The 18,312-nt window shown below is 46.1% G+C and overlaps 1 protein-coding gene across 1 annotated transcript in view; it reads right to left on the minus strand.

Annotated features, from left to right (window-relative positions):
* LOC115141871 (mediator of RNA polymerase II transcription subunit 13-like) overlaps positions 1–18,312 on the minus strand; it is a 36,034-nt gene that overhangs the window by 16,289 nt on the left and 1,433 nt on the right. Inside the window, 7 exon segments of the mRNA XM_029681194.2 lie at positions 3,372–3,479; positions 3,579–3,738; positions 5,694–5,879; positions 6,009–6,206; positions 6,456–6,601; positions 16,510–16,678; positions 17,424–17,658. Of these exon segments, the coding sequence (XP_029537054.2) occupies positions 3,372–3,479; positions 3,579–3,738; positions 5,694–5,879; positions 6,009–6,206; positions 6,456–6,601; positions 16,510–16,678; positions 17,424–17,658 (1,202 nt within the window).

Below are 18,312 nucleotides of genomic sequence, written 5' to 3' on the forward strand. Positions count from 1 at the left end.
GTGTAAGCAGTTGCTCCTGACACCACTTGGGTACACTACAGCATCCACAGAGAGGCTCTTGCTGCCAAAGGAATGCCTGACAGCTTGAGATATGTTTTGGACACGACAGTGAAAATTGAGGCTATGATTAAGAAGTTGGAGCTCTTCTCTGTCTGCATTAACAAGGACAACAGACAGGTCTTTCCATCATTGTATGATTTGTGCAAATTAACTCAAGCTTACGGACAACGTCAAATGTGATATACAGTGGCTTGCAAAAATATTCACCCCCCGTGGCATTTTTCCTATTTTGTTGCCTTACAAACTGGAATTAAAATTGATTTTGTGGGGTTTGTATCATTTGATTTACACAACATGCCTACCACTTTGAAGATGCAAAATATTTTTTTATTGTGAAACAAGAAATAAGACAAAAAAACATTACTTGAGCATGCATAACTATTCACCCCCCCGAAGTCAATAATTTGTAGCCACCTTTGCAGCAATTACAGCCGCAAGTCTCTTGGGGTGTGTGTCTATAAGCTTGGCACATCTAGCCACTGGGATTTTTTCCCCCATTCTTCAAGGCAAAACTGCTGCAGCTCCTTCAAGTTGGATGGGTTTCGCTGGTGTACAGCAATGTTTAAGTCATACCACAGATTCTCAATTGGATTGAGGTCTGAGCTTTGACTGGGCCATTCCAAGACATTTAATGTTTCCCCTTAAACCACGCGAGTGTTGCATTAGCAGTATGCTTAGGGTTATTGTCCTGCTGGAAGATGAACCTCTGTCCCAGTCTCAAATCTCTAGAAGACAAACAGTTTTCCTTAAAGAATTTCCCGGTATTTAGCGCCATCCATCATTCCTTCAAATTTGACCAGTTTCCCCACCCCCACAGCATGCTGCTGCCACCACCATGCTTCACTGTGGGGATGGTGTTTTCCTTAATGGCCAAAAAGCTCAATTTTAGTCTCATCTGACCAGAGTAACTTCTTCCATATGTTTGGGGAGTCTCCCACAAGCCTTTTGGCGAACACCAAAATATGTTTGCTTATTTTGACTTTAAGCAATGGCTTTTTCTGGACACTCTTCCGTAAAGCCCAGCTCTGTGGATTGTACAGCTTAAAGTGGCCCTATGGATAGATACTCCAATCTCCTCTGTGGAGCTTTGCAGGTCCTTCATGGTTATCTTTCATCTCTTTGTTGCACCTCTGATTAATGCCCTCCTTGCCTGGTCCGTGAGTTTTGGTGGGCAGCCCTCTCTTGGCATGTTTGTTGTCATATTCTTTCCATATTTTAATAATGGATTTAATGGTGCTCCGTGGGATGTTCAAAGTTTATTCTGATATTTTTTTATAACCCAACCCTGATCTGTACTTCTTCACAACTTTGTCCCTGCCCTGTTTGTAGAGCTCCTTGGTCTTCATAGTGCCGCTTGCTTAGCGGTGTTGCAGACTCTGGGGCCTTTCAGAACAGGTGTATTTTTACTTAGATCATGTGACAGATCATGTGACATTTAAATAAAGTCCACCTGTGTGCAATCTAACTATTTATGTGACTTCTGAAGGTAATTGGTTGCACCATATCTTATTTATGGTCTTCATAGCAAAGGGAGTGAATATATATGCATGCACCACTTTTTTGTGTTTTAGAATTTTTTTCATTTCACTTCACCAATTTCAACTATTTTGCGTCAGTCCATTACATGAAATCCAAATCATTGTAAATGACAGGTTCTAATGCAACAAAATTGGAAAAACACCAAGGGGGATGAATACTTTTGCAAGGTACTGTAGCGAAGCACCTGAGTGAGTAGGGTGTGCAATTACGCGGGTACTTTCCCAAAACAGGTGACAAACAACTGGATTCGTTATCCTTTTCATGCCCTGCCTCCAGTCCACTTACCGATATCTGAACAAGAGAGCCCCGTCGAAATTGCAACAAGTGGTTCTGTGAAAAATGTATTTAATCAGAAGCCACTTCCAGATTTCTGCGCTCAAAGTCACTTGCCTTGGCAAAACGCGCTGTTAAGACACTGATTCCGTCTGCAACCATGTACCTACGTGGGAGTGGATTCTCAGCCCTCAATAGCATGACAACTAAATAGACACAGACTGTGTGGAAAATGATTTAAGACAGACTCTCTCTAATACAACCCAACATTGCAGAGTTATGTCCATCCTTTCAAGCACACCCTTCTCATCAACCTGTGTTGAGTTATTCACAATTTTCGATGAACAAAAAGTTTTATGTAAGATTAAATAAAGAGCAAAATTATATTTAAAATATTATTATTTGTGCCCTGGTACTAATAAGAGCTCTTTGTCACTTCCCACAAGCCGGGTTGTGAAAAACTCACTCGTTCTTATGTTTAATAAATGTATGGTATAGTGTGTGTGTGTAGCAGGCTTACAATGATGGCAACAACAACAAACATTTGAGAATGCGCTGACCCTGGTGCTAGAGGGGGTACGCAGCTGGAGGTTGAATGTTTGAAGGGGTACGGGACTATAAAACATTTGGGAACCACTGCCCTAAAGGACTCTGGTGAGTTATGGGGGAAATTATCAGCCTAAAACACGTGTAAAATATGGCCCACAGGCCAGATCTGGCCCATGACAATTCTCTCCAGCTTTCACAATGATTTGGGTTGTCAATTCATTTTGGCCCGCTTCCATACCGCACACGACGTGCTGCACTACAAGTCCCAGCAAGCACTGCCAACTTGTTGAGCGCCAAAGGCAGTGCATTGCCACACACACCTCCTCCCAGACTCAGGAGCCAGCCAGACATCTTCGTGTCAAAAAGCTATTAGATTAAGGATTCACACAGTATAAATTACTACTAAAGGACACACACGCAAGTATAAATGAGTTAACATTTGAGTCATCTACTTTATGAAATTACAGCCCGATGTGCTTGCACATCAACTCAACATCAATTGCGCTGTCCCGTTTTTAGCACGCAGCGGAGGAAAGTACACAGGAAGTCCTCCTAGGCTACTAAAATGTTGCAGTCTGGCTTCGGTTTTTAAACTTGACCATGAATAACCCACCAAAAAAAAAAAAACTCAATTATGTTTTACTAGGGTCGCAGCATATTAGCCAATGCACATCTGCAAGCATAGGATGGACAAATATTATTTATCTTGTTTCGTGTTAAATTGCTATATACAGCACCCCATGGTCAATATTTACATTTTTAAAGGCGCATATTTTTCCAATAAAACAAATGCCAGTGTGGGTTGAAGTTGTATGCACGTTATATTCTAAAAACAAACATACTATTTCTGGCCTGTAAATTATTTTTATTCAATATGGCCCGTGTGGTGATTGAGTTAGACAATCCTGGCCTACAACGACCCCCACCGTTATAAACATGATCCACAGTACCTTGAGCAGTTGCAGTGTGCCCTATGCGAGAACTCCACAAAATCCCACACTCCTGTTTTGTCCACCTCCTCCTCACAGGTACCATTGGTCAATGTAGCAAACTTCCTCCTGACAAAGAACCAGACAAACAGAGCTCAGCAGACAGACTCCTTCAATAGACCAGTAGTATACGAATCAGTAGGGTGATTTGACTTGTAGTGTACATACTTGTTCTGGGCCCGGTTGGTAGTGCACTCCTGCCACACGCTCTCCACCACCTGGGCAGCCAGCCTGCGGGGGATCTTGCTGCCGTGGATACCGCTGCTTTTGGAGCTGAAACCATCCACTGTCGAGCAGAGCTTCAACCACCTCTGTGCTGCCTGAGAATCTACATGGGAAAAGAAAGTAACACTTACGTGATAATGCCCGAGAAGCCGGTGTTTGGAAGATATATATAGGCACAGGTGTTAGTCCCGCGAAGAAGTCGAGGGCCGGCAAACCGTGACAATATAGTCACCAAACACTGGCTTCGAGGACATTATCACTTATACAACGGGTTACCAACATATTTAAATAATGATTGACATATTTTCATTCATAAACATTCTGGGGCCTCCCGAGTATGGCAGCGGTCTAAGGCACTGATCAGTGTTCAAGGCATCACTACAGATCCGAGTTCAATCAAGGGCTGTGTCGCAGCCAGCCACAACCAGGAGACAGCGTCGTCCAGGTTAGGGGGGGGGTTTGGCCTCCATGCCCACTGGCTTCGGGTCGCCAGCTGTGCGGTGTTTCCTCCGACACAAATGGTGCGGCTGGCTTCCAGGTTAAGCAAGCAGTGTGTCAAGAAGCAGTGCAGCTTGGCTGGCTCACATTTTTTAGAGGACGCATGGCTCTCAAACTTCGCCTCTGTCGAGTCCACACGGGAGTTGCAACAACCGGGTAAGACTAACTACCAATTGGATATAACGAAATTGGGGATAAAAAGGGGGGAGGTAGCAAAAAAAACGACTTTGTTTTGATGTATTTAGTCATACTATTTCATCTTTCCACAAGATGTAGTCCTGACACAAATCTAGGGTTGCTACCCAAGCCGGCTAGTCATTCGTTTTATCAGTTCGGTTGCCAGAGACATAACCCAGTCGTTAAGTCTTTTTGTTCTAAATCTAAGGACACGACTCGGGCGTTCGTTCTAAATGTTCCGTTGCCATTGTAACAGTATAGCTTCCGCCCCTCTCTTCGCCCCAACCTGGGCTCGAACCAGGAACCCTCCGCACACATCAACTGCCCCCCACAAAGCATAGTTTCCCATCGCTCCACAAAAACAGCAGCCCTTGCAGAGCAAGGGGAACAACTACTTCAAGGTCTCAGAGCGAGTGACGTTACCGATTGAAACACTATTAGCGCGCACCCCTCTAACTAGCTAGCCATTCACATCGGTTACACCATGATGGCTGACAACATTCTTATCCCTTACTTGCTAGCCAGCCAACTTCAACTAACAGTCACGTCAAAAAGTTTTTTGAGGGATACATTCATAACAATGAGCTAATGATGCGCGATTTCACCTGGCATTGGCTCTCTCGCCAGGCCACTGTTGAGAAGAGATAGCCAAATACACAGCGTACACAATCACTTCAAACTGGAGCAGGAATGACAGCAAACTAGCTGCATTATGTATTTTCCGATTGACATTTCTTTGTGTGGGTGTGTAAATATAACACATATACATAAACACACAAAAATATTGCTGATTCATGATTTCGACTGACTGAGAAAAGCTGCCAATCTGTCTGTCTAGTCACAACTCCAGAAACGCTCATTACCATGGGGGCAGCAGGAGATCGAATTTCAATATTGAAACAATTTTGCAAATGTCAGAGATAGACAGCAAGGTTAATACAAATCTCCGCAGTTGAAAACCAAATGTTAGTCGAAAAGAAATGGGAGATAATGTCTAGATGGTTTTTAGTGTAGATCTAGTATATAAATTGTCTGGCTGGGCTGATGAGACTGGATTGCACAGTCAGATGGTACAGAGTAAATAGGCATTTCAACGTCAGATTTAGACAGCGGTAACTTGTGGAATAGACATTGGCTGAAATGCGGTTTTAACCAAATCAGCATCCAGGATTAGGCCTACCCGTAGTATAAATTAATATAATACTCAGTATTAATGTACACTACTTAGTTGTCAAAATAATCAGTAAGCCATTGTGCTTCTACATCTGCATTGAACTTGAATGCATCAATGTTAAATAATTCAAAAGATGGACACTGAACCCAGACAGCTACACTTGCAGAGTTTGTGGTCCTAATAGACTAATTAGTAAATGGTAAGGCTACCTGTTTGGGCCTCCTCCGGTGATGTGGGAGGGGTAAGGGTGACAGAGGACATGGCAGGGTCTCTGTGGGCCCCCAGGCCCTCACACAGGACGGGTGAGGGGTTGGCTGATCCCTGTGGGGCCAGTGCAGGGAGGTCTGACTGGGGCACCAGTACTAGACAAGCAGGGTACACCATCCTAACTCCAGCTGGAACAGATCAGCATAACACATTTAGTCAGTGAGTCTCCATCAGAAAAACACACACAACTGCAATACCACATACTAACCATTAGAATAACATCCACACTGGACAACACACAACAACCCCCATCTTACCAACAAGGACCTCCACGGCTGCTAGTGAGTCGTCCTCCCAGTCTGCATCCTCCATCTTGTCATCGGGGCGGTCCTTGGAGCTGGGGCTGATGGGATAGAACTGCCTCCACTCCTCAATAAGTTTCTGGGTGGGGTGGTCAGACATCTTGAAGGACTGGCCCGTGACCGTCCCGTTCAGACCGTATGGACTCAAGATGACTGTGGAAGGGAGAGAGGGGACAGGAAGTGTGAGGTCAGCACAGGTCAGAATAGAGTCTTGACTAGAGGTAAATTAATTATGACAGCAGGGAGCAAGACTATGCTTTAATTATAAACACTACTGCATTGCCTTTGATATAAAAAAAGAAAAACCTATGGACATTCTAGTATCTAACCAATGGCAGGTAGCTCAACGGTTGTCTCAATAGGATATGGCTGGGTGACCAGGCCATGCCTGGTTAGACCCACCTTGCAGGGGGCTGGCATTTTGTTGTGCCAGGCTCAGATGTTCTTCACCTAGCCTCTGGACAGGCTGGTGCTGGGCAATCTCCACGCTGGTGCACACGTTACTGTCCCCGTGCAGGAAAAAGGTGAACGCACACGACAAGTGCTCACTGCAGAGGGGATGGAAAAACAGTTATTCTCAGATCAATCTGGAAATACACTCCTCAAAAAAATAAAGGGAACACTAAAATAACACATCCTAGATCTGAATGAATGAAATCTTCCTATTAAATACTTTTTTCTTTACATAGTTGAATGTGCTGACAACAAAATCACACAAAAATGATCAATGGAAATCAAATTTATCAACCCATGAAGGTCTGGATTTGGAGTCACACTCAAAATTAAAGTAGAAAACCACACTACAGGCTGATCCAACTTTGATGTAATGTCCTTAAAACAAGTCAAAATGAGGCTCAGTAGTGTGTGTGGCCTCCACGTGCCTGTATGACCTCCCTACAACGCCTGGGCATGCTCCTGATGAGGTGGCCGATGGTCTCCCGAGGGATCTCCTCCCAGACCTGGACTAAAGCATCCGTCAGCTCCTGGACAGTCTGTGGTGCAGCGTGGCGTTGGTGGATGGAGCGAGACATGATGTCTCAGATGTGCTCAATTGGATTCAGGTCTGGGGAACGGGCGGGCCAGTCCATAGCATCAATGCCTTCCTCTTGCAGGAATTGCTGACACACTCCAGCCACACGAGGTCTAGCATGGTCTTGCATTAGGAGGAACCCAGGGCCAACTGCACCAGCATATGGTCTCACAAGGGGTCTGAGGATCTCATCTCAGAACCTAATGGCAGTCAGGCTACCTCTGGCGAGCACATGGAGGGCTGTGCGGCCCCCCAAAGAAATGCCACCCCACACCATGACTGACCTACCGCCAAACCGGTCATGCTGGAGGATGTTGCAGGCAGCAGAACGTTCTCCACGGCGTCTCCAGACTCTGTCACGTGCTCAGTGTGAACATACTTTCATCTGTGAAGAGCACAGGGCGCCAGTGGCGAATTTGCCAATCTTGGTGTTCTCTGGCAAATGCCAAACGTCCTGCACGGTGTTGGGCTGTAAGCACAACCCCCACCTGTGGACGTCGGACCCTCATACCACCCTCATGGAGTCTGTTTCTGACCGTTTGAGCAGACACATGGACATTTGTGGCCTGCTGGTGGTAATTTTGCAGGGCTCTGGCAGTGCTCCTCCTTGCACAAAGGCAGAGGTAGCAGTCCTGCTGCTGGGTTGTTGCCATCCTACGGCCTCCTCCACATCTCCTGATGTACTGGCCTGTCTCCTGGTAGCGCCTCCATGCTCTAGACACAACGCTGACAGACACAGCAAATCTTCTTGCCACAGCTCGCATTGATGTTCCATCCTGGATGAGCTGCACTACCTGAGCCACTTGTGTGGGTTGTAGACTCCGTCTCATGCTACCACTAGAGTGAAAGCACCGCCAGCATTCAAAAGTGACCAAAACATCAGCCAGGAAGCATAGGAACTGAGAAGTGGTCTGTGGTCAACACCTGCAGAACCATTCCTTTATTGAGAGTGTCTTGCTAATTGCCTATAATTTCCACCTGTCCAACAGCATGTGGAATTTATTGTCAATCAGTGTTGCTTCCTAAGTGGACAGTTTGATTTCACAGAAGTGTGATTGACTTGGAGTTACATTGTGTCGTTTAAGTGTTCCCTTTATTTTTTTGAGCAGTGTATAATGGTCGGTACAATATTCCTTAGAGAAGCAATCAGAGTGAAACATCAAAAGATTCAATGTCTTATGAGATACAGAAAAATAACAGAAAGTTATATTATTTATTGTCAATTGGATTAACTGGTACCAGGACAAATGACAGGTTTCATAAATGCAAAAGAATTCGCAATTAAACGGAGTTGAACAGGGAGGTGACAGGATACTACAGCCAAATGAAAACTACAGTCCTTCTCCCTGAGGCTCACCCATGTTATACGTGCACTGAACAGCTAACAGTAAACGTAGTGATTAAAAACCCAAACTATTCCCATTTGTTTTTCCTCGATGGAAAAGGAGCTTAGGTGGTGGGTGTGGCAGGGGTTATGGCAATGGACGTGGTCGGCGCTGAAATTCTCTACACAATTTCCTGCAATTCTACCATTTTCTCCATGGAGCGATGATCATTTTTTGAAGTTTAAAAGCTAATTTCGTGCTATACTACATATTCTGCAATGGAGCGAAGAGAAAATGTTATAGTTTTAAAGCTAATTTACTGCAGTTATATACATTTTGCTTTGGCTAATGCGGTGTTCTTATGCTCAAAACAAAATCAATACTGTTAAATTCGTTGTTTTTGGAATGATCAATTCTCCCTGATTGACAAGCGTTTATTTTGGTGATTGTAGTACTCAAAGCTTATTATAAAATATGTATGTATGTATGTATGTATGTATGTATGTATGTATGTATATATATATATATATATATATAGCGCTTTGTAAAGTATTCTAACCCTTGAAGGTCCCCAAGAACACAGTGGCCTCCATTCTTAAATGGAAGATGTTTAGAACCACCAAGACTCTTCGAAGAGCTGGCCGCCCAGCCAAACTGAGCAATCGGGGGAGAAGGGCGTTGGTCGGGGAGGTAACCAACAACCGATGTTCACTCTGACAGAGCTCCAGAGTCCCTCTGTGGAGATGGGAGAAACTTCCAGAAAGACAATCATCTCTGTAGCACTCCACCGATCCGGCCTTTATGGTAGAGTGGTCAGGCGGAAGCCAGTCCTCAGAAAAAGGCACATGACAGCCAACTTGGAGTTTGCCACATGGCACCTAAAGACTCTCATACCATGAGAAACAATGAAACCAAGATTGAACTCTTTGGCCTGAATGCCAAGCGTCAACTCTGGAGGAAACCTGGCACCATCCCTATGGTGAAGCATGGCGGCAGCATCATGTTTTTCAGCGGCAGGGACTGGGAAACTACTCAGGATCAAGTGAAAGATGAACGGATCCAAGTTCAGAGAGAACCTCAATGTAAACCTGCTCCAGAGCGCTCAGGACCTCAGATTGGGGTGAAGGTTCACCTTCCAACAGGACAACAACCCTGAGCACATAGCCAAGACAATGCAGGAGTGGCTTCGGGACAAGTCTCTGAATGTCCTTGAGTGGCCCTGCCAGAGCCCGGACTTGAACCCGATCGAACATCTCTGAAGAGACCTGAAAATAGCTGTGCAGCGACGCCCCCCATCCAACCTGACAGAGCTGGAGAGGATCTGCAGAGAAGAATGGGAGAAACTCCCCAAATACAGGTGTGCCAAGCTTATAGTGTCATACCGGGTTGGAGCGAGCGGTCGCATCCGCGCTTCGGTCTGCAGGTTGTATAACTTTTCATTACATTTCATTATAGTACAACGGTTTGATTTGTCTAATCTTAGCAATTTCTTCTTAGCTAGCTACATAGCCGTCTTTGTATCAAAGATAATTGCGTAATTATCGTATTTCGTCGTCCTCCTATCTGCCCAGCAGCTAGCCAGCTAGCTAACGTTCACCGTCTACCGTAGCACTGTAGTAACTATCACACTCAACTGAACGACTTGATTAGTGTAGTGTTAGCTAGCTACATAGTTGTCTTTGCTGTCTTCGTATCCAAGATAATTGTGTAGTTTAGAGTCTGTAGTCTTAGAGCGATTATCTTAATTTACCGAGGTTAGCTAGCCAGCTATTTGTCGTCCTTAACGTAGGAGTCACTCCTAGCTAGCCAACAGCTAGCCAACGTCTACTGAATAGAACTTTCGCATTCCGGTCGCATTCCGCTTCGCTCCACAGGTAGTATCACATTTTCATTTCATTTCATTACAGTCCCAACGGTGTGATTTGTTTGATCGTAGCTAGCTACATAGCTAGCTACATAGCCGTCTTTGTTTCAAAGATAATTGTGTAGTCTAGAGCGATTTTCTAGGTTAGCTAGCCAGCTATTGTCGTTCTTTTAACGCAACGTAACATAATCAACACTGCTAGCTAGCCAGCTAGCCCCCGAATAGCAGCATTGTAGAAACTTTACACTCAACGGAACGACTTGATTAGTGTAGTGTCAACAACGCAGCCACTGCCAGCTAGCCTACAAAGTCAACAACGCAGCCACTGCCAGCTAGCCTACCTCAGCAGTACTGTATCATTTTAATCATTTTAGTCAATTAGATTCTTGCTACGTAAGCTTAACTTTCGAGACGTGTAGTCCACTTGTCATTCCAATCTCCTTTGCATTAGCGTAGCCTCTTCTCTAGCCTGTCAACTATGTGTCTGTCTATCCCTGTTCTCTCCTCTCTGCACAGACCATACAAACGCTCCACACCGCGTGGCCGCGGCCACCCTAATCTGGTGGTCCCAGCGCGCACGACCCACGTGGAGTTCCAGGTCTCCGGTAGCCTCTGGAACTGCCGATCTGCGGCCAACAAGGCAGAGTTCATCTCAGCCTATGCCTCCCTCCAGTCCCTCGACTTCTTGGCACTGACGGAAACATGGATCACCACAGACAACACCGCTACTCCTACTGCTCTCTCTTCGTCCGCCCACGTGTTCTCGCACACCCCGAGAGCTTCTGGTCAGCGGGGTGGTGGCACCGGGATCCTCATCTCTCCCAAGTGGTCATTCTCTCTTTCTCCCCTTACCCATCTGTCTATCGCCTCCTTTGAATTCCATGCTGTCACAGTTACCAGCCCTTTCAAGCTTAACATCCTTATCATTTATCGCCCTCCAGGTTCCCTCGGAGAGTTCATCAATGAGCTTGATGCCTTGATAAGCTCCTTTCCTGAGGACGGCTCACCTCTCACAGTTCTGGGCGACTTTAACCTCCCCACGCCTACCTTTGACTCATTCCTCTCTGCCTCCTTCTTTCCACTCCTCTCCTCTTTTGACCTCACCCTCTCACCTTCCCCCCCTACTCACAAGGCAGGCAATGCGCTCGACCTCATCTTTACTAGATGCTGTTCTTCCACTAACCTCATTGCAACTCCCCTCCAAGTCTCCGACCACTACCTTGTATCCTTTTCCCTCTCGCTCTCATCCAACACTTCCCCTACTCGGATGGTATCGCGCCGTCCCAACCTTCGCTCTCTCTCCCCCGCTACCCTCTCCTCTTCCATCCTATCATCTCTTCCCTCTGCTCAAACCTTCTCCAACCTATCTCCTGATTCTGCCTCCCCAACCCTCCTCTCCTCCCTTTCTGCATCCTTTGACTCTCTATGTCCCCTATCCTCCAGGCCGGCTCGGTCCTCCCCTCCCGCTCCGTGGCTCGACGACTCATTGCGAGCTCACAGAACAGGGCTCCGGGCAGCCGAGCGGAAATGGAGGAAAACTCGCCTCCCTGCGGACCTGGCATCCTTTCACTCCCTCCTCTCTACATTTTCCTCCTCTGTCTCTGCTGCTAAAGCCACTTTCTACCACTCTAAATTCCAAGCATCTGCCTCTAACCCTAGGAAGCTCTTTGCCACCTTCTCCTCCCTCCTGAATCGTCCCCCCCCCCCCCCTCTCTGCAGATGACTTCGTCAACCATTTTGAAAAGAAGGTCGACGACATCCGATCCTCGTTTGCTAAGTCAAACGACACCGCTGGTTCTGCTCACACTGCCCTACCCTGTGCTCTGACCTCTTTCTCCCCTCTCTCTCCAGATGACATCTCGCGTCTTGTGACGGCCGGCCGCCCAACAACCTGCCCGCTTGACCCTATCCCCTCCTCTCTTCTCCAGACCATTTCCGGTGACCTTCTCCCTTACCTCACCTCGCTCATCAACTCATCCCTGACCGCTGGCTACGTCCCTCCCGTCTTCAAGAGAGCGAGAGTTGCACCCCTTCTGAAAAAACCTACACTCGATCCCTCCGATGTCAACAACTACAGACCAGTATCCCTTCTTTCTTTTCTCTCCAAAACTCTTGAACGTGCCGTCCTTGGCCAGCTCTCCCGCTATCTCTCTCAGAATGACCTTCTTGATCCAAATCAGTCAGGTTTCAAGACTAGTCATTCAACTGAGACTGCTCTTCTCTGTATCACGGAGGCGCTCCGCACTGCTAAAGCTAACTCTCTCTCCTCTGCTCTCATCCTTCTAGACCTATCGGCTGCCTTCGATACTGTGAACCATCAGATCCTCCTCTCCACCCTCTCCGAGTTGGGCATCTCCGGCGCGGCCCATGCTTGGATTGCGTCCTACCTGACAGGTCGCTCCTACCAGGTGGCGTGGCGAGAATCTGTCTCCTCACCACGCGCTCTCACCACTGGTGTCCCCAGGGCTCTGTTCTAGGCCCTCTCCTATTCTCGCTATACACCAAGTCACTTGGCTCTGTCATAACCTCACATGGTCTCTCCTATCATTGCTATGCAGACGACACACAATTAATCTTCTCCTTTCCCCTCTCTGATGACCAGGTGGCGAATCGCATCTCTGCATGTCTGGCAGACATATCAGTGTGGATGACGGATCACCACCTCAAGCTGAACCTCGGCAAGACGGAGCTGCTCTTCCTCCCGGGAAGGACTGCCCGTTCCATGATCTCGCCATCACGGTTGACAACTCCACTGTGTCCTCCTCCCAGAGCGCTAAGAACCTTGGCGTGATCCTGGACAACACCCTGTCGTTCTCAACTAACATCAAGGCGGTGGCCCGTTCCTGTAGGTTCATGCTCTACAACATCCGCAGAGTACGACCCTGCCTCACACAGGAAGCGGCGCAGGTCCTAATCCAGGCACTTGTCATCTCCCGTCTGGATTACTGCAACTCGCTGTTGGCTGGGCTCCCTGCCTGTGCCATTAAACCCCTACAACTCATCCAGAACGCCGCAGCCCGTCTGGTGTTCAACCTTCCCAAGTTCTCTCACGTCACCCCGCTCCTCCGCTCTCTCCACTGGCTTCCAGTTGAAGCTCGCATCCGCTACAAGACCATGGTGCTTGCCTACGGAGCTGTGAGGGGAACGGCACCTCAGTACCTCCAGGCTCTGATCAGGCCCTACACCCAAACAAGGGCACTGCGTTCATCCACCTCTGGCCTGCTCGCCTCCCTACCACTGAGGAAGTACAGTTCCCGCTCAGCCCAGTCAAAACTGTTCGCTGCTCTGGCCCCCCAATGGTGGAACAAACTCCCTCACGACGCCAGGACAGCGGAGTCAATCACCACCTTCCGGAGACACCTGAAACCCCACCTCTTTAAGGAATACCTAGGATAGGATAAAGTAATCCTTCTCACCCCCCCCTTAAAAGATTTAGATGCACTATTGTAAAGTGGCTGTTCCACTGGATGTCATAAGGTGAAAGCACCAATTTGTAAGTCGCTCTGGATAAGAGCGTCTGCTAAATGACTTAAATGTAAATGTAATACCCAAGAAGATTCTAGGCTGTAATCGCTGCCAACGGTGCTTCAACAAAGTACTGAGTAAAGGGTCTGAATACAGGTTTTTAATTTGTCATTATGGGGTAGTGTGTAGATTGAAGAGGAATTGCTTTTATTTAATCAATTTTAGAATAAGGTTGTACCACAAAAAAATGTGGAACAAGTCAAGGGGTCTGAATACTTTCCCAAGGCACTGTAGGTCTATTATCTTTTCTACATACCTTCTCTCTGGTTTTATTCACTTTAGTATACACAACGTGGTTTTCATCTCAAAATGTAATTAATCTACTTTGGATTTAGGCAGCCGTCAAGGATTACAACGGCAGAAACCTTTCCAGTCAAGTCATTAAACAAACCTTGATTTGCTATAAGGTTGAATCAAAGATGGGAATGTTGGCATGAGAAGGCACCGGACAGGGTTACCATTTTCAAACAAATCTTTACAATCAAAACTTTTACAGTCTGTGACACATAGATAGCAGCTACATTACTTTGCTGAAAGGATAGTCTCAACATACCAGAAATACACCAATCACATGTAAATTGAAGACTATATGACAGGCTATTGGTCTGTTCCTAGAGCAACAGGACCATGTCTGCACCACAGAAAAAGCTGATTGTCCATGAATGGGTCAGAGGATGGGTGTGAGGGTTGAGAGAAAAGGAGAGCAGGGAAGGGAGTGAGGACCGGAGTGGCAACAACATTCCTCACATATTTGTTGTGCACTTCTATGTCATTAAAATATACCTCCAGGTGCCAATGCCTGCTTACTGTGAGGAAAGTTATCAGTGAGGCCTGAGCCCTGGCCTTCAACCAGCATGGACAAGACAGAAGGTTATTTTAGTTTCAGTTAAAAGTGCACCTCCAAAACACCAACATTCCTTAAATAGGCCTTGTTAAAAATAGACTATTATGAAATTGAAATGTTAAACAACAAGGCTTTATTTCCTCACGAGTGCTGCACAGCCAAGCGGCTAAACATACCAAAACAGTTCCTGTTGACACGGTTGGTGTAAAACCACAGTGCAGACTCAGCATGTTCCAAAGACAGCCCTGTTTACCAGACAGAGAGTACAGGCGACAGTGAGACCGCTGGATCTCACTCACACCCCCACCCACTCTCATTTTCACCAAGTCCAAGCAGGCACTGCCCTGCTTCAACACCCACTTGTAGATGTCTTCATCCAGAACATTGGAGGCCAAGGGGCCAATTCTCAAACACTTCACACCCGTAAACACATCGTGACACCTTAACCCCCCAGTGAACATGCATTGCAATCACCTCAATTCTATCTCACTCTCCCGTGTGTACGAGGTGGGAGCTCTGAAATTAACAGAGCAAAACGGAAATGCTTAAAACAGCAGAACTGCTTGAATTACTAGGGCAGGCAAAACAGACAGGGCTCAAATTAGCTCCTCAGGACACTCCAGGATTCCCCCAGGGCCCATTCAAGTGCAGGGGGAAGCCAAAACGGTGATGATGTCATTCCCCTTAAAGAACCAGTCGGGCACACGTTTTCCTCTAGGCAAGACGAAGTCTATGCCCCTTCATCTGTGATTGGTCAAGAGTAGCGATTCTTCAATAAATTATGTTGCCATTCAAGGAGAGACTACTAATTTTTATGCACATTTTTACATTGACAAATACTGCACCAAACATCTTTGATGTAAAACTGGGCGACTAAAATTATCTCTGCAAAAACGTAAATTAATGACGGATTTATTGAGTTCTTAGATTATTTCTGACAATTTTGAGGTGTATACTGGCTACGACGTCTCAAAATGGACAAACAGTACGTACTTATTGACGTTTTTTCTAGATTTTGAAGAGAAGATATTTTAAGGGAGTATGCGAGCACACTTGTTCGGTTGGCCTAGCCGAACTGAAGCATGCTCACGCATAACAGGGCAATAATTAATACAGTATGCATGTCTACTCTCAGCAGCAGAACAAAAACAATCTGCTGCTTGTTCAGTCTGAGACAGGCATAGACTCCCTAATCTCTCCAAATTAACTTAATGGCAGTGTTGTAGTTTTTTTGGGAAATCGATCAAATAATCTGTGCAGGCTGACTCACGTGAACAAGTATACATTCACCTGTACTGACAAATACTCTACGGACAACAGGAACAGGAAACTCTAGACATCGAAGTAATCCAGCCGGGCTATTAACAGAAAAGAATACTGAAGCGGACATGAACTATACACATGCTACCTTTGAAGAGGTGGATTTCAATGAAACCTCAGGGTTTCTTTCAAGAATAAACCATAAGGGACAAAAGTGTCAGATAGGGAATAAATGACAAAGTGTCTACATTTCTATGGCCTGTGTTAGAAAGCATACGCCCGAACATCAAGTAAGAGGAAAACTATCACACTAAGAAACGGCTGAATTTCACAATAGACACCAATGCATGTCATTAACAACTTTGATTGGCATCCATTCAATTTACTGTAGGCCTACATTTGTATCCAACCAATTTACTTTTCTTGACAGACATTTTAATCCAGTGCAATGCATTTCTAAAATCAATAAGGAAGTACACTGATCAGGATGACTCGTTGACCTGACCTGCTGTATACACTTACTAGAAACAGTCAACAGAGCACTCTGCAATACTGATGAAAATATCAATGCACTGGTTACAGAAGGGGATAATTATGGGGACTCTTACCTCTTATTGACGGGCTTCTCATCCTTCTCGTAGGGCTTGACAAACCACTTGCCAATACGGACAAAGCTGCGGTTCATGAGGCAACGCTCCAACAGGTTATGGACAGCTTTGAACAGGAGTGTACGGCACTCATAGGACAAGCCACTCTCCCACTCGCCGTCCTCCTCACCTGAGCCAGGAAGAGAGAAAAGACAGTTAGATACCCGCTGAATGCTCCATCAACATCACAACTGTAAACAAGAACTCAAGAATTGGCAGTGTTACTTTTTGCCATGGGTTCAAACACTCCAGAAAAAAAGATAGGATGGGAATTTTTGACCATCTGCCAATGTTTACAATAAAACGTAACACATTATGCAACCATGTAAATAATATGTTTAAAGGGAAACTCCACTCAAAAACAGAAGTCAAGCGGTCTCGCCTTCAAGATATTTGACATTCAAGAACCAAAGTGTTACCACCCACATCATCATGAAGATAATTTTGTTGTTGTTTTGCTTTGTCAGTGGCAAGGCCTTTAAGATCTAGCCACCAGGCAGCCCCTTAGCTCCCTACAGGGTAAAGCTAACTACTTTAACAGGAGCTGCGACCCCAATGAAAAAGCTGATGGGAGATAGAATTTAAGCGTTCATATGACTGGTATCGTGATGTGCAAACCCATTCCCAACAACAGGCAGAACTCAAAACTGTAGGCCCAACATGTAAACTACTTGCATCTTTTGGTAATGAAAGATGCTTTCAGTCATTGAAGTGTGTCAGGCTGTGGACTAATGTGGGTCCTCAACTGAGCAGTGTCTCTCCCCATTTGCATGACACTTGCAGCCCCTCTCCCAAGTGTCAACTGAGAGTTCATCCTAACTCCAATGCTATGTGAGCAACAAGCAACCCTTCCTGTGGCAGAGGCTAGCCCTTACTTGACAGCTCGTGGTGGATGAGCTCTGCGAAGCTGGGGTCATCCCCCCACCAGAAGAGCCAGAGCTCGCGGCGACCCGGGGTGTGGTGCCTTCGCCACACGCTTAGCACATCGGCCGCCAGGCACCGGCTGAAGCTGCACAGGATGGGGTCCTCCTCCGTCACAGGGAACAGGATGGGCGAGGAAGTGGGCCCCTGCCACACAAAACGCCGCCATTTTATCCCAGTCAGGTCAGCCTGGGGGACAGGGTGAGAAAAAAAAGAGCTGAGACAGAGGCCCAATCCCAAATAAACACTACACCCTGTGCACTTGTAGAGATTTGAGAAGATTTGACAGGTGCAAAGAATATGGTACTAGCTCCACCTTGCCATCTGATAGGCTAGGTGGAAGTTTCACCATATTGCTTATACCAACCAAATCCTTTCAGATCTCCAAAAGTGCATAGGGTCCATTTGGGATTAGCCCAGAGAGGGGCTGCAAGCCCGCTGAATGCAAAGCAGTGCAGTAGTAGCCTGACAACTTTAACAACTGCACTATCCAATCAGTGTGAAGCACCTCCAAATACAACATGTAAAGGAATGCACCTGTTCCTTCTGTGCAACCTAACCTTCCAACTCATTAGTCTTCAGAGTTCAAAGGGTGGGAAATCCCTTTCTATCAAAGTATTTAGTGCCAATGGATATTTCCTAGAATTCCTTTGAATGCTATGCAACACATTTGCCAGAGAAATAATATAGTACCAATTCAAAATATGACAAGATATTTATTTTATCCTAGTTTCAATAAAATATACAGTTTCAGAATCACTAAAACTATTTGTTGTTTTTGTCACACTGCTTTGCTTTATCTTGGCCAGGCCGCAGATGTAAATGAGAACTTGTTCTCAACTG

Source organism: Oncorhynchus nerka, linkage group LG14, assembly GCF_034236695.1.
Source record: "Oncorhynchus nerka isolate Pitt River linkage group LG14, Oner_Uvic_2.0, whole genome shotgun sequence".
NCBI classification, from domain to species: Eukaryota; Metazoa; Chordata; class Actinopteri; order Salmoniformes; family Salmonidae; genus Oncorhynchus; species Oncorhynchus nerka.